At 40.1% G+C, this 22,680-nt stretch overlaps 1 protein-coding gene across 2 annotated transcripts in view; it reads right to left on the reverse strand.

Annotated features, from left to right (window-relative positions):
* Window positions 1–22,680, reverse strand: part of CFAP69 (cilia and flagella associated protein 69) — a 2,033,309-nt gene that overhangs the window by 838,745 nt on the left and 1,171,884 nt on the right. For both annotated transcript variants that reach the window (XM_044067529.1, XM_044067528.1), the window contains exon 13: window positions 16,047–16,211. In XM_044067529.1, coding sequence (XP_043923464.1) covers window positions 16,047–16,211 — 165 coding nt within the window. The remainder of the gene's footprint in view (window positions 1–16,046; window positions 16,212–22,680) is intronic.

Raw genomic sequence — 22,680 nt, forward strand, 5'->3', positions numbered from 1 at the left:
GAAAGTAGCTGACTCCAAGTCAGACTGCCGACCAGTCACGAGTGGAGTCCCACAGGGTTTGGTCCTGGGTCCTCTCCTGTTTGGTATCTACTTCTCTGAAGTCCAGGCCAACATGAAGGGACTCTGGCTGACAAAGTTTGCAGATGATTGCAAGCTGGGAGCTATTATTAACTCCCAAAGTGATGTTGACATCCTGCAGAAATGCCTCAATAAGACCAACGACTGGTGTCAGAACCATGGCCTTAAGCTCAATGCCAAAAAAAGTATCTTCACCCCCTTTGGGAAAAACCCGGTTCCCTTGAATTACCACATTGATGGTAGTCCACTGAACACAGAAGGCGTTATAAGAGATCTGGGAACACAGGTTGGCAGCAACCTCTCTTTTGACCACCACGTTGCCACTGTGGTCAGAAAGTCCTTCTATGTGGCATATCTCACTACTAAGGGTTTTGCATCCAGGAAGAAAGAGGTCATTGTCTCCCTCTACTCCTCCCTCATTAGGCCAATCATCGAGTATAATGCCTCATGTGGCACGTACCTCACTAGACACCTGCAACAACTGGAGAGGCCGCAAAAATACCTCACAAAGAGGATCTTAGGCCTTAAACACTTGTCCTATATGGACAGACTCAAAAAATTTCAAACTATTCTCAGTCTCATATTGCCTACTTAGAGGAGATCTCTGCTTGACTTACGAAGCCATGTCTGATCCAGCTGTGTTAGAAATGCTACATCTAAGGAAATCCCAATCCCTCTGCACCACACGCTTCAGAGACCAACTTCATTACCACAATCAACAGAACATGCTGGAGGGACAGGTTCATAACCCAGAAACTGCCCATGCTATGGAATAGACTTTCCATACATGTCAAGCAAAGCACCACACTGGTCTTCTTCAAGAGAAATCTTGATGAGTGGATGGGAAATAGAAAATTCACTCCAGGGATCACTCCAGTGGCTTTACTCGACAGAGGCACTAGCAACTAAGGTTGGGTGGCACGATGCCAGGGTAATCCTATGGGCTAGGCTTGTAAAGGCTCCGGGGCCATTAGCATTAGTACACACTTATGAACCTATAATGAACTTTCCGCTACTACAGGCTCAGCATTAAGGTAAGTGTATGGTGTACAAATCTTACTTCAGGATTTTGTGTGTGTGTGTGTGTGTGTGTGTGTGTGTGTGTGTGTGTGTGTGTGTGTGTGTGTGTGTGTGTGTGTGTGAGTGTGAGAGAGAGTGCACACGAGGGTGGGTTATTTAAGAAACGAAAGAAATAAAACATTTTATCAGACAGTTTAAAGGAAATATTATTTTGGACTGGCTGGAGGAAGAGTAGGAAAATACTTTTATTATTGTTAGAAAGTTACAATAATTTTGAGTAATGTTATACATAGACACAGAAAATTCACTTCTTGATTGCTCATTCCTTGCAGTTTATGAGTATAATTTATAGGTGGTGCAGTTCTTGCCATGACCTGGAATGTGCGATCATAGTTTTTCAAAAGACTGATGTTCTTGTGCATTTGTCTATGTACTGCCCATTCACAGTACCGGAAATGCGTACACATTATATCAGTTCTGTTGTTAAAATTCACATCACCGGATGCAATGAAGGATGTCTGCTCTGGATGGATCACCAGTATTGCAGAGTGGAGTATATTTTAATAAATGCCAGAGTGGTACATGGAGCTGCAATTTTGTTTACACATTATGTATTACCACTACAAATATGTCTTTCTGTTGCACAGTAGTCCTTCAAGGGTTCGCATTATATTTTAGATGCCTATTGCAGCTGCATCTCCAATGTGTTATTCTGGACTGGGCTTTAAAAGCTGCATTGCTGAATTACCTAGACAGGGCCATTTATCACTGTACCTTTGTCACTATATATGATAGAGCTGTGCTAACACTTGTTTACTCCTCTAATTTAGTGTGATTGTTAAATGTATATTATTTCGGCAGTATCATGCTGAGCAACATACTTCTGATGTGCTGGTTTTCTGTGTTGTAGAAATCAGCATATATTTCACCAATTTTTTTTTCTAAAGTGGCAGCAAGTAATCTAAAAGCATAACCCATTGTTTGGCAAATGATGTTGCATGGGCTGTATTAGTACATATATTTCTAGCCTCATTTTCAATTATGACATGGGCTAATTCTCTATTGGTATAACTATATGCCATTCTGATTACATTTACTGTATTGATGTCTTGTATGTCAATGCATGTTATATGTTTTTGGACATCATTTTGATTTTTCATTTGTTAATTAGGGTAGACTACGGATCCACTCAGACATTGTCGGGTTAGGCAAATGGAGGCTGAAGGAATCAAACCCTGGAACAGAGGAAGCAGCCTGTTAACAGCCCATAGCTTTAATTGTCCTTGATAACTGCCAAACTAAACACTGCTGAAGTGTGTGTGTGTGTGTGTGTGTGTGTGTGTGTGTGTGTGTGTGTGTGTGTGTACACATGTGCACTGGATCACAGGACAGTTGCCCAATTATGTACATATCATTTTCAACTTTTATTCTTCGATGCAATGTCAAGTGGCTTTGACACAGGAAATATGGATTACACTGCCTTACGCAGACTTTAATACAGTTTTACAGTGATACTGAGTTAATTTCACATTTATCATATACAATGCAATCATGAAGTGTGTGCAGATGAATGCACATTTAGCTGTGCATGGGTTTTTTTAATCAGGCACACTATGTCACTGACACCTCAATATGTCACATACAACAAGGGGTAAAGTGACTCATTAAATATTGTTTGAGATGGGTTACTGTCATATTTGTTTTTTTTTTCTGCCCAGTTAGTCAACGTCTGCTGCAGTTGTTTCAACCCTATTGATTCAGATTCTGCTGAAAATGTAAATAATAATAATTGTACTCATTTAAGTGGTTAGGTCTACTGAACACACAGTCCTTTTTCAGAGGTGACCTGGTACTACAATATTACTAGTTTAAGATGTTTTAATGTAACCTAGGCAATTTATTCTTCAAGGGTAGCAGGCACTGAATTTGTAGACGAAACACTGAAATATAAAGTTGTTCCCTGGCAGCAGCCTCTTCATTTGTTACAGATCTCTTTAATGTGGACTTATTTAGATGACTTTTACTTATGCAGAGATTGTGCATATTTACTGATACTGGTGGACTGTAGAAGTTAGAGTAGACTTATGATGGCAATATTCTGAATTGGGCAGATGTGTCATCATTGGTTCATGCATTTTGCTTCATTGCTTACTGGAAAAAGGTTCAAAACAATAAATTTAAAACGCGCTCCAACAAGTGTGCTGAATTATACAAGGAATATAATTTAATGCAGTCAGGAAGGTGTATCAAAGAACACATGTATGTTTCATGTGCATGGGGCCTATGATTTGAAAACAGCCCAAAGGTAATTTTCATCCACTACTAGCCAGATGCATTTTCTTTGAATGTGGGTTTCAATGCTGTTTCAAGGGCAGATAAGTTTTAATACCAAGTCTATTTTCACTGCAAGACTGTATTGCAGATGTCTACTAGTGTTTGTACTATAAAATGTAAAATAAAAGTTTTAAATGGAATCCAAATAATCATTGTAGAAGTAAGGCAGTATGCACACTACAGTGTTTATGGTAAATGGGGCGAAATAGCCAAGTAATAGGACATTGGAATGGCTGCAGGGGAGCTCTAGGGCCATATTTAGTTGTCTGCTCTTGTATTCCAAGATGGGGTTGGACAATTTCATTGGTAATTATTATAATAATGTATGTAAATTTTTTGTTGTTTACAGATTTGATTTTTTTTTATTTTTTTTTTGGACCTTTTTCAGATTTTTTTTGGTTGAGGGGTGAGACCTAGGAAATTACCAAGTTGATTACACACTCCTAAGAGTAGAACACATTTACATAAACATGCAGATAGTAACCTTTCTTTTGAGCAGCATGCATCTAGGGTAGTAAGTAAATCATTCTCTGTGTCACTCAATTTATAAGCAAGGGCATGGCATCTAAGTTTCAGGAAGTCATTGCTCTATTTCAGCCCCAGCCCAAGCCCATCATTGAGGAGTAGAACACTTCTTTATGTGTGTACCTTCCAAGCACAAGCAACAACTGGAATGTCCACACAGGTTCCTCACAAAAATGAAAACTGCATGTCATTTGCAGATTGCCTCAAAGCCCTATATCTATACTCCATTTCCTACGCATATCTGCAAGATGAACAGTATCATAATTACTTAATTTGGGGATTTAAACTTTGTAACATGAATAGAAAGTGTTGGGGGACAGGTGCATGACTCAGAAAGTTCCATTTCTCTAGGATAGGCTTCCCATCCATGTGAAGCAGAGCCCTTTCCTAACCCTATTCAAGAGAAATCTGGACAAGCGTATGGGAAATTGGAAATATACTCCAGGTCTAGCACCTATGTCTCTAATGGACAGAGGCAGCCTGTCAATCTTGATCAGCTATATATACCCCTTAAAATATCCTCTAAGGCACATAAACTTGTAGGACATATTTGGGGAGCCTGGCTAAACTTACTACATTCAGCATATAAATTGAGCTAGGCTAACAAAGGCCTCAATGGTCATTAACCTAGTATACACCTATGACTGATTGCTCGTTCTGTTTTTTTTTTTTTTTTTGTTTTAGAAAGAAGAGTTTTTTTAGATTAATATGTGGGGGGGGGGGGGGTTCTAAAAAGTTATAGAAACTCACTGAATTCATTTCATTTTGTCATCAAATTGTTTGAGGACCTGAGTAGCCGGTTGGCCAAAAATGTTTTCCTTATTTAAAATTGAACTTAAAATTACAGACTTTAATTGGAAAACTTCTGATTATATACTCAGGCATATCTACTCCTCTGTGCTGTAGCAGTAGCAATAGCTCCAGACACAGTATCTGCACAATCATACATAATCTTTAAGGCATGTTTTGATAGTTGAGAAATGTCAGATATAACAGAATTCAGGGAGGAATTGCTTTCAGGAGGTCTGCACAAAAAGATAGTTAAGAATTCTACTTGCCAAGGAGAAGAAGAAAATATTCCCTTACCAAATCTGTGTGATACCATTCTTCTTTGTCCACAGGAGAAAGACTGGAAGAATCTAAAACTCTATTTCCAGCTGATGAAGATGTAGATACTGGCACAGGTTCGGACATGAGGTGGCAAAATAAATATTTGTTAGTCTGAGAAACTTTATAAAGTCTAGCTGCCATTTTGGGAAATGAACATCGACAGTCAGGATTATTACAGGCAGCATTAAATACATCCACCAAGGCTGGCACAGTTGGAGGTATGGGAGTGGAATGAGTCAACATCATAATATCTCCTCAATTTGGGGTGAACATCCACCTGATAACATAAAAACACATCATTCATACAGGCTGTTATCTGAGAAAAGGAAAATTCTACCAAGGAAGGTTGTGATGACCAAGCTTTTTCTGAATCAGAGATTTGGGCTTGGGAATCTACAGGAGAAGAAGCCCGATGTCTGTTTATGTCAGAATCCTCTGGCACGAATTTCCTCAGAATATCTCTGCTGACATTATTTTCAAGTAAGGATTTCTGACTACCAGAATTAACAGCCTGTAATAAGTGCCAGATTCAGGTAGGAAAATCATGTTTTCTAACCGATACCATGTCTTCAGATCAACAATGTTTAACCTTTGTTTTTCTTTACAGGAAAAGGTTTGGATGAAGACTGAGTTGGAGAAGGCACTTCTGCCCTGTCTTGAAATCTCCTTCCCCAGTTACCACAGTGATATCTCCCAGAGTGCCTCTTTGATCAGAGAAGATGGTTATTCATGTTAGGATTGGACACTGGAACAGCTGAAGAGGAAGTGGCTGACCCCTCCTCCCCGGTTTGTGGTGGCCAAAAGGACTACACCAGAGAAAGCTGGAGCGGTAAGTGAATGGTCTGTGGAATGACCACTGGTCACTATAGACTGACCTACTATCAGCTGAGGTGTTGACTGAGCCAGTGGTGTCAGCAAGGACTCTTTGGTAAGTTGTTTTTTTCTTTCTAGGTACAGCAGGAGTGCAGTAGGTATCCATGCTTAACCAATGAGAATGTCTCAAAGGTGGTATGCTTTGCGGAATGACTTGGTCAGAAGGCAAGTTGTCAAAAGTGTTCAAAAGAAGCACAGTTTCTCTTTCATTCACATACACAGTCCAGGTACATAAGAAAAGCTCGCAGTGGAATAGAGAAGTCAAAAAGTTATCAAAAGAAAAGATGAGTGCAGGAAAAAGTGGGATATAGCATAGATGGGAAGGGCCAAGAAGGAAAAAGAAGTTATGTACTCCCCATAACATTTCATGTTTGTAGTCCATCTCTCCCTTCATTCTTACATATGGGTTCAGAGCTGATCCTCGGCTCCGACTCGGCCTATTACAAAGCTCAAAGTCTTCTAGTTGGCTCATAGCTAGGTAGGTATCCCATAGTGCACCAGTACAATCCCCAGATCTTGTTTGCTGATAAACTATAGAAAGACAGAACTAAAGCTATCCAGAAAGAACAACAATAATGAAAGGTCTCCATCTATTATGGAAAAATTGTCCTGTCTCCAGATCATTCCAGGACAGGGGTAGGAGGGTGGATTCGTAAGAATGAAGGGCGAGATGGACTACAAACATGGAACGTTATGGTGACTACATAACTTCTTTATGTTCTGTAGTCCTATCTCGCCTTCATTCTTACATATGGGACAGCGTCCCTAGCACCTTATTCTTGGGTGGCTCACGGAAAAATACTCCTGAGTGCTGTGGAACCAAAGGAGGCTCTACCCCTAGAGGTCAGGTCTAATTTGTAATGAGTAATAAAGGTGTGAGAGGTAGCCCAGGTTGCTGCTGCACAAATATTATCAATTAGAACACTGGCTTGGAAGGCTGCAGATGTAGACTGGGATCGTGTAGAATGAACCTTAAGTTTGAATGGTAAAGGCTTCCCATTAGAAGAATAAAAGAAGGAGATATAGCTCAAAATCCAATTTGAAAGGATCACTTTGAAGATAGGGAGACCTAATATGGAGTCGGAGAATGATACAAACAATTGGTCTGACTTCCTGAGTTCCTTAGTTCTGTGCAGATAGAACTGTAACGGTCTGTAAACATCCAACTGATGAAATCTATATTCTGCTGCGTTGGAATGGTCAGGGAAAAAGACCGGCAGCTCTATAGTCTGGTTCAGACTATTATGAGAGCACACTTTAGGGATAAAAGATGGATTTGTGGGAAGAGAGACTCTATCTTTGTGGAAAATCAAATAAGGGGACTTGATGGACAGTGCTTGTAATTCTGATATTCGTCTAGCAGATGTGATAGCTACTAGGAGCAAAGTCTTCCAAGACAGAAACTTCAACAGGCATGAATGAGCAGGTTCAAAGGGTGGAGAAGTTATTTTGGACAGGACGAAATTTAGATCCCAAGAAGCTACTGGTACCTGAAAGGGAGGTCTCAGCAAAGTAGCACCTTTAAGGAAAGCTTTACACAATGTGTGTGACATCAGGATAGACTCATGTTGACCCAAATGAAAATTAGATATTGCTGCCAACTGAACCCTAATTGTGGCAGCAGCAGATCCCTGGTGAAATAGTTTAGGCAAAAATTCTAAAACCACTGGAATGGATGTGGTGTAAGGGTCAACATTCCTTTCTTCAGCTCAGATATTGAAAACCTTCTCCATTTGCTGGTGTATAACTTTCTAGTGGAGGGTTTATGTGAAGAAGTGAGAATGTGGGTCACAGTGGGAGAAAACTCATGAAGCCTGACTAGGGATGGAATTGGAGCAGCCACACTGTCAAGTTGAGGGTGTGGAGGCTGGAATGAAGAGAGCCTGACATGTGTGTCAAGAGATCTGGCACTGGGTCCAGAGTCCATTGATCATCTAGTAGATGAGGCCCGAGAAAGGGGAACCAAATCTGACAAGGCCAGTAAGGAGTGATAAGGATCAATTTGCTTCCCAACAGTTTCGCTTTCTGAATCACCTTGGATATGAGAGGAAAGGGGTGAAAAGCATAAAGGAGACTCAGAGGCGAATCATGAACAAGTGCATCTCTCGGTGATTCCCCCGGGGGGGATAAGGGAAAAGTAGTTGCTGCATTTGCAGTTGATCAGACTGGAGAAAAGATTGCAGCAAGGGAGTCCCCATTTGCGGAAGATCTGCTCCACAATTTCCTGCTTCAGAGACCACTCATGAGGCATCAAGATTGCCCAGCTGAGTTTGTCGGCTATCATGTTGGTTGTCCCTGGGATGTGCATTGCCACTAGAAAGCGCTGGGAAGATATCGCCCACTTCCAAACATGAATCACCTCCTGACAAAGGGAGTAAGATCTGGTTCCGCCTTGCTTGTTGAGATAGCATACCACGGACATGTTGTCTGATTGGCTTGCTATCGTCCCAAGTGGAAGAAGGTTGTGAAGTGCTTGCAATGCTAGAAGCACTGCCCTCATCTCTAGGACATTGATATGCAGGTGAGCCTCATGATCTTGCCATGTGTCTTGGACAGTCCTGCCTAGATAACGTCTCCCCCACCCTATCTGTGAGGCATCCATCGTCACAGTAGCAACGGGTTGGCAAGGAATGAATGGAGTGCCTGTCATTAGTTGGTCGGGTTGGATCCACCAATGGAGGTCCTTTTTGCAAGATTCTGTTAAAAGGATGTGGTGGGATAGAGGCAGTTGTTGAAAGTACCACTGGGGATGATAGAAGCCATTGAAGAATTCGCATATGTAATCTGGCAAGAGGGACTAGCATTATGGTGGAGGCCATGGTCCCTAAGAGTTTCAGCACTGTCTTTGCCTTGACTTTTTGACGGGGAAGTAGAGAAAGAACTTGTTGTATGAGGTTTTGTGCTCTTTCTGCAGGAAAACGAGCTAACATGACGACTGTGTCTATTTCTGCACCTATAAAAGTTACAAATTGAGAGGGCGATAAGGCAGACTTTTCCCAATTTATAGTAATCTCCAACTGGGCACAAAGCTGGATAGTGGAATCTCTGGTTTGAAGGAGTAGATGCCTGGTGGGGGCGGTCAGGAGCCAGTCGTCCAGGTATGGAAACACGTGGAATCCTAGACATCTCAGGTGAGCTGTCACTACTGCTATACATTTGGTGAACACCCTGGAGGCTGTGGTGAGACCAAAGGGCAGAGCACAAAACTGGTAGTGACTGGCTCCCAGCAAGAAGCGTAAGTGGCTCCTCGACACTCTGCCCATTTGTATATGGTAGTACACATCTTGGAGGTCTATTGAGCACATCCAAGTGTGTTTCCCTAACAGAGGGAATATAGACTGCAGTGTCACCATCCGGAACGTGTCCTTCTTTATTGATTAGTTTAGTTTGCTGAGGTCCAAAATGGGCCTCCAGTCCCCTGTACGTTTTGGCACTAAAAAGAATCTGGAGTAAGTTCTGAATCCTACCTGGTCTGCGGGGACGGTTTGGATGAGTTGTGAGCAACTTGTTCACTTCTACAGTTGCTTGATCCCTGTGATTGGGTGGAAAATCTGGGATCCTCTTGGGAACATGAGGTGGAAGAGAAAAGGGTATGGAATAACCTCTGGTGATAATTCTTTGTACCCATTTGTCTTAAGTGATGCTTAGCCAGGCTTCTGAATACAAAGAAATGCGACCCCAGACTGGCTCTAGAGAAGCACAGCCGGGCCCCACATCAGGAGCGTTGATATGGACGGCCTTGAAATGAATCACGGCCTCCCTGGTTTTGCAGTCTACCCCTGCCTCTAGGGCGGTGTCTACCAACTCCTCCTCCTCTGCCTCTGAAGGAGGAGTCATCTTGTGCATCCGGGAAAAACCTCTGGGACTTCTTGAACCACCTCTTACCACCTCTCTGACCCTTGGGGTATGGTCTAGAGGGGACGGTAAAACGTACTCCTACGGCAGACAGCATTTTCCCTTTCTGCTCGCACCTGGTGAGTGTGTCTTTTACTTTAGGTCCAAACAATGAAGAACTGTCAAAGGGGGCATTGGTAAAGGTAGACTTGAATGGCTCCGCAAAATTACACAAGCACATCCAGGAGTGTCTCCTAAGGGAAACTCCTGAGCCCACTGCCCTGCTTGCTCCATTGACTGCATAAAAAATCAGCCTCATGGAGGACTTAACAATGGAATTCAAGGTGGACAACTGAGCAGACACCTTATCAGGGACTCCTTCAGTAACTGTACCTTTTAGAGTATCTCCCAACTCCTTAAGGCTAGACTGCACACACACAAAATTAAAGAACTGAATATCGAAACTGCCCCAAGAGAATCTATGCTCAAACACAGAGTCATAGAGGCAAAAAGGGTTGGAAATACCAAGGACCCTGCACACAAACTGAAATGCTAAATATCTAAGTAACTAAGTACTTAAACTGCAAACTCTCTAATAGTGCGAAACACTGCACACGGAAAACAGCAAAAGAAGCACAAGTGTGCACGTTAACCCGAAACACTATTAACTAAGTAAGAAACTATCAAAATTCCAAACTCTCTAATAAGAAGAACACTGCACACAAAATAGCAAAATAAGTGCAAACGTGCCATTAATTAAAAGAGACTGGCACACAGGTTACCAAAAGAGAACAACAAGGCCAACAGCCAACCAGTTCTCAACAATTAAGTAATTTAAAGTGAGGAAACACTTCAACACAACTGAAAAACTGCTCTAACTCTAATACACTCTATCTATAACCATATAAATCCTAAAGTAAAGTGGTAATACAATAATAATAGGAAAAATGTCAAACTTAGCCACGAACAAACAAGAAGCACATCTGAACTCGTACATGCGGAAAACGAGATCTGGGGATTGTACTGGTGCACTATGGGATACCTACCTAGCCAGGAGCCAACTAGAAGACTTTGAGCTTTGTAATAGGCCGAGTTGGAGCCAAGGATCGGCTCCGAACCCATATGTAAGAATGAAGGCGAGATAGGCCTACAGAACATTAATTGTTGGCTAACAAAGTAGCTAAGAAGGTTATGTTAATGGCAGAGAAGAAAAAGTCAGAGAAATCCTATCACATTTTGTAAGGTGACTCATCAAGAAAGCATTATCAGTTTGCAAGAGAACAACAGAAAGATAAGAAAGATAGTCATCAGACACAATTCATAAATGATGCCAGCAAAAATCTGCTCATCAGTCCAGAGGCCATCAATGATAGATGGAAGGAATACCTCAAGAAGCTTCTGAATGAAGAAAACCCTAAAGAAGCTGTACTGTCTCATGCACAGTCTGTGATGAAAGTGGAGGAAGAACTCATTACAAAAGATGTAAGAGTAGCAATAAAGAAAATGAAGCTAGGGAGAGCAGCATGCTCTGATGAAGTCACAACAGATATCATCAAGATGTTGGGTGCATTCGGGGAAAATGGCTCTTAAGGGAAGCGTCACAGTATGAAGAGAAAGGTGTATCCCAGATTGGAAAATAAACATTCTAGTGCCACTGTACAAGAACAAAGGGGACATTCACAACTGCAGATAGTACAGCAGTAGCAAACACTCCTGTCACACTGTATGACAGTGCTGGAAAAGGTGGCTAATAAACAAATATGCTTAGTAGTAGAATGTAAAATGGGAGATAAGTAATATGGATTCAGATCAATTTGCATTACAAATTATTTGATATTTGAGGTGAGTCAGATAATGAAGAAGTTGCTGGAAATGAGGAAAGAGTCCAATTGAACATTCCTAGACTTGGAGAATGCAAATGACAACATCTCAAGAAAGCTGATTTGGGTAGTCCTGTGATGGTTTGAAATCTCTGAAAGCTAGGTAGAATCAGTGCAGGCTAGATTCAGAGAGCCAATTACACAAGTACAAACAGAAAGATTCTCCGTTTGAGTGGTTGTGCATCACGGTTCAGCTCTGAGCTCATTTCTGTTCATACTGGTGATGGACTACACTAACAAACAGTTCAGAAGTGAATGATCAGCAAAGTTGCTATATGCAGATGATGTGGCACTAACATGAACTTCATCAAATGATAGGGGATTGGAATGCAACACTAAAGACACATGGAATGAAACTGAAAAGACAGTGGTCATGGCAGCAAGTGAGGAAAATCAGAAGAAACTGAAAACTGAGATAGATGGGAAAATAGTTCAAAAGGCTACAAACTTCAAGTATCTTGGAGGGGTAGTCAAAGAGATGGGAAGTCTGAATGAAGAATATAAAGCTGGAATCAGAGGTGTTGCAGCCAAGTGGCAGAAAATGTCATTGGTAGTGTATAACAGAAAAACACCAAAGAAGCTAAACAGTATGAACCACAAAACAGTGAGGTGACTAGTGTTTCTTTATGGCAAATAAACCTGGGCTGTGAAGGCAGAGCAGCTCGGGAAGTTTGAGGTGATGGAGATGAAGTGCCCAAGATGGGTAGTATGATGCACAATGTACAAAAGACAAAGAAATTAGGAATTCTGAACAGAAGCCATAGTAGCCCCATTTACAGAGACTGTCAGCAAGAGCAGATTTCAGTGTTTGACTACATGTGCAGGAAAGCAGAAAACTATCTGGCAAAAAAAAATTACTTGTGATAAAATGGAAAAAGGCAAGTGAAGATGAGGAGATCCAACCAAGAGATGTAGAAGAGTGGATTTGAATCTGGAGATGTGGCATCAGTTGACATTATAACCTAACACCATTTAGAAATGGAAATGAAAGTCTGATGATAATATAAACTAGTCTGTGTGAGGCACTTAGTGGCTTCTATCTATGGGTAGGACACAGCGATATGGTACGCAATGCATATTGCTAGTGCCAGAGGTAGGATTGTAAATCTTAATTTTCATGATTCAGAAACAACAGTATAACACTGCATACTGGAAGATATGTCAGTGCACACAAAAGGAAACCCAGGAGCATAGGCAGTATTCAAATTATTGCCATATGTATTAAATATCTGTTGGTGCATAATTCAGAAATCTCACCTTCTCAGCTACATTTACAGTACTACTACTCTAAGGATCAGAACAACTATCTACACATCACAGCCCTGACCACAGAGGTACCAAGTAGCACGGTGGCTTAAACACATTACTGTCTCATACTAGGTCACTATGGTATGATAGAGTCACAAAATGGAACCAATACAAAATGTGAGGCAGAGACACTGGTACAGTGGTTGTATAGCAGTGCACATATACAGTACATATCCACACATTGCCCTCTGCATGTGTGTTAGACAGGTACAGTTTGTACTATGCATCTTCAGATTTCAGCATTGCTACAATTTTACAGAGGTACCGATATACTACCTATCTCCACAAAAAAAAAAAAAGCCAGAAAGATCCAAAAGCTACTAATCTACAAATACACTGGTCTGGTAGAATATGGTGTCTAACCAGTAATAAAGTACACTGAATGTCACTATAATATATATATATATATATATATATATATATATATATATATATATATATATATATATATATATATATATATATATATATATATATATATATATAAAAATATACATATACTCACACAAGTATATGCAAACATATATAAATAAATGGGCACAGAAGCAGACATATTTAGCATAGGATTTCTCCTCTCCACCCCAAAATGCAGCAAGTTTGTGCTGTGGCCACTGATGATGCTGTGACATATTTTTAAAACTCCTTGTATCTCATAAATATGTACGAAACAGCAAAAAAGTCGTAACTGCGAATCACAGAAAAATAAGGCAGCTTGTTGAAGTTTGTTGGCCTACACAGGTAGATGAAACAATACAATCTGCTGTTGTTACACAGGAATACAGAATAAGGCATCTGAATAAGCCTCTGCTTCTGAATCATATACTAAAGTAAAAGCAGTGGTCACTGCACCATTTCTAACCCTGTCTTACACTACTCTATAAACTATAGGGCAACATCTTCTGATGAATGCAGTAATGGCAGACCTTGTCTGTTATCTATCTAGGAACATGTAGGGGAAAAGTGTGCATCAGACTGTGTGTATAGAAGTCTATACTTCGCCTATAATGCAAAGAACCATTACAGGGGATGTGGGCTTTACCCAAAGCAATGACCCATGCTAGTATTGCAACAATGACCTCTACACGTACTCATGTATAATCACACAAGTAGTTCGCCCTCTGTCTCAGTAAAGATTTTTTTATCATTTTACTACTGCTTGCTGCCTGTTTACCTTCCTGGCCAATATGGTCAAGTGTTCTACTTCAGCAGAGAGAGCTGACTGTGAGGGGTTGTCATTTAGGACAGCTATTAGCATCAGGTTCATATTCTACTTTTTTCTCCCAGCCTTAGCTGTGCACACTTAGCTAGGTGCTGGGCAGAGGTATACAATGGGCCATCTGCTGAGGATATCCCTTCATGTCTACAAGGGGCATTCCAATAATTTCTTTCAATAAATTCCAGTCCCTCTTTTTCTATTTTCTATACTCTTACCTGCAGTCATCCTTATTGGTAAAATCTCCATTCTCCATTCCATGTTGGCTTAGTTCCTTGAATACGTTCTGCTACTTTATAAATACAATATTCTGTATGGTTGTTGTTATTCTCCTTGTAAGATTAGGTTTCACTTAAATGTAGTTTGTTACAGCATTCTTTTTGCACAGGCCTAGAAATGTAGCCATATTAAAGCAGACGTATGTAAGGAATGATTCAGTACAAATGAATAACCTTCAGTGAACAATACTGATAATAATAAAATGTGCTAACAGAATGTGCAGTACATTAAGTACAAAAATGATTTATAACCAAGGTTAAAGAGGCATGTAAAACTTTCAGGAAATTGACAGGGTTTTGGTAAGAGAAGTACTTCAAACACAGAAGTGAGTTAGTTAGTTAGTTAGTTAGTTAGTTAGTTAGTTAGTTAGTTAGTTAGTTAGTTAGTTAGTTCAGACTGATGCCCACAAATTCATTGCAGTGCAGTCATCAGACGTTTGGTACAGACACTCAAGAGTGAGTGTAGAAGTTAGATCAGATATCCAGCATTCCAAATATTATATTACTCACGAGGAAAGGAATAATCTGAGTATAACGAGTGTAGAAGCTAAGGACATTATAATTTAGCCTGTTTCACTTTATCAGCACTCTTATTGGACACAGTAAGATTTGATTCAGATATTGTTGACATCTACCTTCACTGCACATAATAAAATATTCTTAACTGAACTACACTGTATGCAGACCTTTATTCTGAAAGGTACAAGAAGATTTGGTACATACAGGAGTGACTGCCACCTGTTCAGCACAGTTCTGGGTAATTAACAGATAAAGACATTTATTCTAGTTATTTCCAGTTTATTTCCAGTAGTCTACAGTCCTTTCATGTCTTACACTCCTTAAGGGCCTGCATCCAAAATCCTACTCTCGCCTTATTTCTTGACACCCCTTTCAACATCATGCCTTTTCACATTGATTTATAATGTGCTTGTGTTATCTATATGAACCTTAACTGCATTGCTCTAAAGCATCCCTTCAGATCAACTAATACTAAACCACCTTGTCCTTTGGGGAGAAACAATTTGTCACACTTAATTCTTGACCACTTCTGTCTTAAATAAATTCCATCATCCATTGTTAATTATGGTCCATAACATCTCCTCTGTTTGAAAAAAATATGCCTGACCTGTACATAAAATTAGACAGTCTAAAAACATTTTCAGTGCTTATATCTTACTATCCATATCCATAATTAAGTGCTCCCAAATTCTCAATTTTTGTATTAACTTCTATTTTGTAAATTCATTTTTGCATCATGCCTCAGACTTTCTGCATACCACCTGGGTTCCCAACAGCTAGGGATTAGGTAAATTGTGGACCTTTCTAAAGTCTGTCTTATGCTTTTTTCTTTGCATTAGTTAAAGACACACACATTAGGGAAGTATAGGAGTATTCATTCTGTGTTAGACATGAAAAAAACTGAATAAAATTTGCATGGTTACATAATGAACTAATTATTGCAGTATTTCATATCTGTGTCCTTCAAGTTACCCAATACCATAAGTAGAAAACACAATACATTATTTATTTGAACATTTTAACTGAAGTTAATAAAAACAATTTGAAGCCAATAGTGAAGTTTTGTTTCATCACCTAAAAGCTGGTCCATTCCTCCTTGATCACAAAAATCTTGATTTACAGTTTCTTCACCTTGGGACAACATAGATCTCAAAAGCCTTAAGCAATACCTCATCTGTGCATGCTTGCTGCCACGACCACTTGAGCCATGGAAGCTGTTTCCATGACCAAAATAAGGATCTGCAAGAAATTAAAATGATTTAGCTCATAGTACTGTATCAACAAGCACTGAAATTAACACTTCTGTGACTCAGTATCATCTAAAGTAGAATCTGGTTTACTATATGACTAATTCAAGTAAGTAACAACGGTTAAGTTGGCCAAAATGTTCATTTTTCTGCCTTTAAGTATTTTTTATTTATTGCAGTTGCATTCATTCTTCTTTTCTTTGTCTTTCTTTCTTTCTTTCTTACTGCCAGAGACTTCACATTTTGGCAGCACCTGAAATATATTGCTTGTTATGTTCACCTGTACTCATAAAGGTATTTTGCATAAATAATAGAAAGCCCCCCACCATCACCACCAGTACAGCAAAGAACTGCTATTAAGAGCTTTCTTAACATAATATAAGCAAGTGTTATGCTTCCTTGTCTGTTTAAGGTAGCATGTAAAGCACATCTCATGAGCTGTCTCATTCAGTTACAATATGCTCTTTTCTCCTGCGGTACAGATGTGGAATACAGTCAGTTATAGGATACCCTGTCTCGCTATTTCAAAGTAGGACTGTTGAGGCCACAAATTCTGGTGGTCAGATAGGTCTGCATTCCTTGTTTTTTTTGCAGTGAACATCAAAGAAACAGCACAGTTTCTCTCTTTCTTTCTCACTTAACTAAGCAGGAAAGCTACTTCTGGGAAACAAAGTCCTACCCACCCAGAAGAATCTCTATCCCTATCGCTCTCTCTCCACTCAGTAGTAAAACAGATAGTAGCCTTTCCATTGAGCCAAAAGGTTACCTACCATAAGCTAAGTAGTTCTTAACTTTTATGAACATAAACAAATAAAAAATAACTTCAAGTAAGTATTGTAATAACATGCAAAAAGAAAACAGACATGCTCCTTAACTTTCTTTTCTCAAAATAAGAAGGACAATGTTTTCTGCTAGTCTCTCCAACAATAATGGTGCACCATGAAGACAGTTAGGTACTTTCTATCATAAGCAAACTAAGTAGTTTACAAACTGTTCCTCTGTGTCTGCATATTACAGAATAATCTGTAATATGTTTACCATTTTTATTTTTTTGGCACACTGTTCCCTGCCAATCATCAGCCCCCATGATCCCCTGGTCCATTTGTTTCTCACAGAAGTATGGCCATTCTGGGCCCCATTTGTTTCCTCCTGAGGTAGCAACTGATTATACAGTATTGCTAATCCCATCTCCTGGTGATGTGTGTCTATAAAAAATATTATCACTAATTTTGATCTGCAGACACATGATCTGCTGAGCACATACACAGCTTTATTAGGTAGAAGTAGAAAAAAAAACAACAGAACAATTTATTTTATTCTGACATTTGTTAACTGAGTATTTCTGACTGAGCTTGTGCCCTTTTTCAGTGGAGGTCCGGGGAGTAACAGTTAACATGTCATCTTTAAAAAGTAAAGCATATAAGGTAAAACTGAACCTCTCATTCCAAAGACATTGCATCTGGAGCACTTCTCCCCAGGCATCCGCTGAAAATAGGCTCTGTCCTAGTCAGACTTTCCCGGTCAACAAATGTTAAATAAATAAAAATAAATAAATAAAAAATCTAGACTGTCAGAGCTTCTTGGGGCCTAATGCCATACGCATCCAAGGCTGTATAAATGGATTTTGACACAGGCTTAGTATTAGCCTATGCCCTGAACCTGACATTGTCTAAAACTGTCCCTGTTCAGAGATATGAAGAGATCACTGTATCTTGTATGGAGAACTAGGGATGGTGCTGTCAATATTTCTTTAATTTTTTTTCATAATCAAACCTCAAAGGTGTGTACAGAAGGTCATTATAGCTTTTGTGGTATCTGGGGGCAATGTTAATTTTTTTTTTTTTTATCTTTCTATCACAAACCTCAAATGTAAGCACAGAAGATTACTAGAGCTTGAATTGGAGCTGGGGAAAGAGTGGTCATTTCTTCCATTTTCCTCACAAACCACAGAGATGTGTACAGAAAGTCACTGTAGCTTATCCAAGGGCAGTGTACTATTTATAAGAAATCAACTGGTATACATTACTGTGGTTGTATTTTTTCTTCATCTTCTTGAAAATCAGACACCAGATGCATATACTGATGGCTACCATTTGGAGGTAGGGGTAATGAGGCCCACTGTGTCTGTATGTTTGACAATCTGATGACAACAAGTTGAAATATGTTACTGTATTATATTTGTTCTTTCAGTTCCATTCATGTCTGACTTCAGAGGAATATACAGAAGGTGGTTGTCTTTTGGGGAAGGGATGTGGAAGCAAGATATATATATGCATGTCAGTAGCCATTTGAAATATGACTGTGGTCATCTGCACCTTCACTTGCAACCTGAACTAAAATCAGAAGGATACAAAGAAGATGACCATCTTTAGTTGGGGTAGGGAGGCAGGCACTCTTCCTAGATGTGATTTATATATCTTTACAAGCATTTGTCTTCTTACTTTATTGGGAAATGCTGTTTTGTCAGCTTTAAAAATGAAGTCAAGGACACAGCTTATACCTTCCTTCAAAGAAAAAAAATAAGACTGTTTTTTTTTTCTTTACTCGTGATTTTTATTCAAGACATTACAAGATCAAAAGACTGGAAAAAAGCACATCAGAGCATACTTAACCCCATGACTTCCTAGACTTAATAACACCATTTCCTCCTCAGTCATTATAATGCAGTCTTGACCAGTTAGCAAGTATTCAAAGGCGGCAGAAGAAAGCCAGGGTGAGGTGTAAGGCTGAAATTCCTTTCCTAGTCAATAATTGCATTCAGACCATCACTGGATGAAAAGGTCGTCAAATATGGTTCTAAAATGCATCTCATGGCTTCTGCGGGACTATCAGCCCTCACACCTCAGCTTAATTCAGTTATTTACTCCACAGTTCTTACAGTTCAATCTTGGCCAGTTATCTTAGGTTGAATCAGGAAAAAAAGATGAAGACCAAGACAAAATGGGAGTAAAGGAAGAAAAAAGTAATATGGATAGTGTGTGAAGGCAAGAATGGAGGAAACGGTCATCATGACATGAGTATGGGTAAGGGAGCAGTGGGCAGCAAACAGGGCACCATGGAGCCCTTCTCCTAGGATGTAACATTTCACCTCAGGTTGGCCTTCACTGAATGGGTTAAGGAAGACAAAGGTGAAGTAGGTAAATTATTAAGGTTCATATATGGAAAGGTGGTGAAAGTTGTTTGAAGGAAACTAAGTAGACAGTTTGGGAAAAATACTATTAGTTATGACTATTACAAGAAAATGATAATATGGAAAGCAAATTTGGGAAAGATGTACATGATATGAAGAAATGGTATAAGAATGTTATGTAAGGTTATAACCTAGCATCTTAGAGAAAATTAGGATTGACAGATAACAATGTTATAATACAACACTTAAAAGAATACAGGCATATGCGCCTTTATGGGATTTTTGCTGAGGACTGGTGGTGGTGCTGCGGTAGCGTTGTCGCCTCACAGTAAGACGCTGTCCGGTTCAATTCTCAGCTAGAGCGTCTTCTGCGTGGAGACATGCGTGAATGGGCGTAACTTCGCTGAAGGTTGTGCGTCAGGCCTGACAAGCCGGTATGTAAAAATCAACTGCCAATCATTAGCAGACCGGAGTTCCGCTGTGGCGACCCCTAACCGGGAAAAGCCGAAAGACACAAACAAACAAACAAACTGTTTTATATAAAACTGTCAGGTATACTGGAACTAATCTGGAAAAAGCATATGTTATGATGTCTAGCATGTCAAACAGCTACTGGAAATTGCAAAACCACAAAGCACTCACGAACAATTCTTGTTATACCACAAAGAAGGACTCCGCAGCAACTTATAGAAAACTTTTAATCCAGTAAGATGTAATTACATCCAACAACAGAAGAAACACAGTTCTGTTCTCTAGCGCCTCGGCAAACAGCCTTTACAGAGTAAATTATTCATTGCACTAACAGTCTCCCTCCTTTTTAAGCAACTTCAACTTACAAATTAATTACATCCAATTATTCAATCAACTGGAAATTGTTAACTGGGTTTTGTGAATTTCCTTGTGGAGGAATGATTTTTAATTGGGTAGGGTATAATGTACAAGAAACTAATTCCTACTTTTCTTAGAATGGAAATGTTTTAGGTCTTCTTATGGAGAAGTTAGAAGAGAAAATAAAAACAGATTAGTTCCACACATTGCCAATATATAATATAATATGACATGTATCAAGAAAAAAGGGGAGAGATAACATTTTGATGCAATGTGTGCAGCAGATGTGGAAGGATCCTTGTGTGGAATTGTTTTTTATTAAGTCACAGAAGGTTGATGAAAGAGTAGAGAAAATGCTAAGATGACTTTTATGTGATGGAAATGGGTAATTATTATCGTTATGGTGTTGCTGATTATCCTTTTTGTACATAAAAAAAAGTTGTTTTGATGTTTTGCTTTCTTCATTATGATGTTATATCACTGAGTTTTTTGCTGCACACATCATATTAATAAAAGGAACTCCTGCTCTGAATTTCTGGAATGAAGGCTGCTATGAGACAGAAATGATAAAGACTGGGGGAGGCATTTCTGAATGTACTGGTCACTTTCTAATGCAAGTGTGAGTAACATATCTCTTAAAAGTTGAGTATGACTTCTTTACCATATTCAATAATTAATTTGACTGTTTTGACGCAAAAATTATGTTGTTTTTGCATTTTATTTTAGTGATAAGGACATCCCTCTAACATTTTTCTTGGAGCTGAAAAGCCCAACTATGACATCACGATAGACTGAACCTGCAATGCCTCATTAACAAAATGAATGCATAGGCTTCTGTATTCCCATGCCAAATACATCAGTAGGAATTTCTTGCTTTATAGAAGGACAAGATTTCAACTGGATTTGGCAGAAAAAAGCACCTTGCATTGAAAATTAGCATGTGAAGATGCAGTGGTGCAGCCACAATGTTCATAGGTTCATAGGTTCATAGGTTTATACTAGGCTATCTGCCCTAAGGCATTTATAAGCCTAGCCCAAATTTTTGTGGCTTACGCCACCCCTTATATGAAAAAATACTGTGCCCATTAGTTTGTTGTGCCTCTGTCCAGCAGTGACACAGATATGATTCCCGGGTTAAACCTACTATCTCCCATCCACAGGTCTAGATTTCTCTTGAACAGAGTCAGCTAGGTGCTCTGCCTCACATGGACTGGGATTTTATTCCACAGCATAGGGAGTCTCTGAGTGATAAATCTATCCCTCCAGCATGTCCTATTTATATCCGTGCTAAGGTTTAAGTCGCTTGCTCTAGTGGTTTTGGTGGATTTGGATTTTTTGAGGTGGAGCATGTCCATTAATTCCGGGTTGGACATGGCCTTGTATGTCAGGCACATGTCACCTCTGAGCAGACGGTATGCGACTGAATAGAGCTGGAGTTTCTTCAATCTGGCAGCATATGACAGATTTTGGAGTCCCTTTATCCTTTTGGTGAGGAACTTTGGGGTCTCTCCAATTGCTGCAGATGTCGGGTGAGATACATCCCGAATGGGGCATTGTACTCGATCATTGGTCTAATAAGTGAAGAGTACAGGGGAACAATGACCTCACTAGATCTGGATGTGAATCCCTTCATGATCAGGTGGGCAATGTAGAAGGTCTTTCTAACCACTTTAGCAATGTGAGTGTCAAAGAAAGGTCACTGTCAACCTGGGTCCCCAGGTCCCTGATAACCTCTTCTGTGCTTAGTGGATTGCCACCTATATGGTAGCTTGGGGTTACCTTGTTTTTCCCGAAGGGTATGACTATACATTTTTGGCGTTTAACTTCAGGCCATGGCTCTGGCACCAGCTATCTGTTTCCGTGAGTCCCTTCTGAAGGATATCCGTGTCTGATGCACTTTCCACTATGGCGCCCAGTTTGCAGTCGCCTGCAAACTCTGTCACCCAAAGTCCTCCCATGTTGGCCTGTACTTCTGCGCAGTAGATGCCAAACAATAGGGGCCAAGGACCGAGCCCTGTGGGACACCACTTGTGACCGGCTTGGAGTCTGACACAGCGCCAGCAACTCTAACCCTGTGGGTTCTGTCCTTAAGCCAGTTTGCAACCCATCTTGTGACATATGGGTTTACATTTAAGCTGGTAAGTTTTTCTACAATACCCGAGTGGGGTATTGTGTCGAAAGCCTTTGCAAGGTCAAGGTAGGCTGTATGGACTGCCTTTCCCTCATCAATGGCCTTGGTGACTGTTTCAAGAAGTCGACCAAGTTCAAAAGGCATGATCTTCCCTTGACAAAGCCAAACTGGGTCGGGTCCAATGTCTGCAAGTCCCCTATATCTTTGTTTATGAGCTCCATTATGATCCTCTCCATAGCTTTGCAGACTAGACTTGTTAAGCTTATGGGGCGGTAATTACCAGGGTCCGTGAGGCGCCGCCTTTGTGGAGTGGGACCACAGTTGCCGTCACGCCACTCCTTGGGCACGTATCCTGTGGTAAGGCTGAGATTA

Source organism: Protopterus annectens, chromosome 3.part1 (assembly GCF_019279795.1).
Source record: "Protopterus annectens isolate FY-2018-M chromosome 3.part1, PAN1.0, whole genome shotgun sequence".
Taxonomy (NCBI): domain Eukaryota; kingdom Metazoa; phylum Chordata; order Ceratodontiformes; family Protopteridae; genus Protopterus; species Protopterus annectens.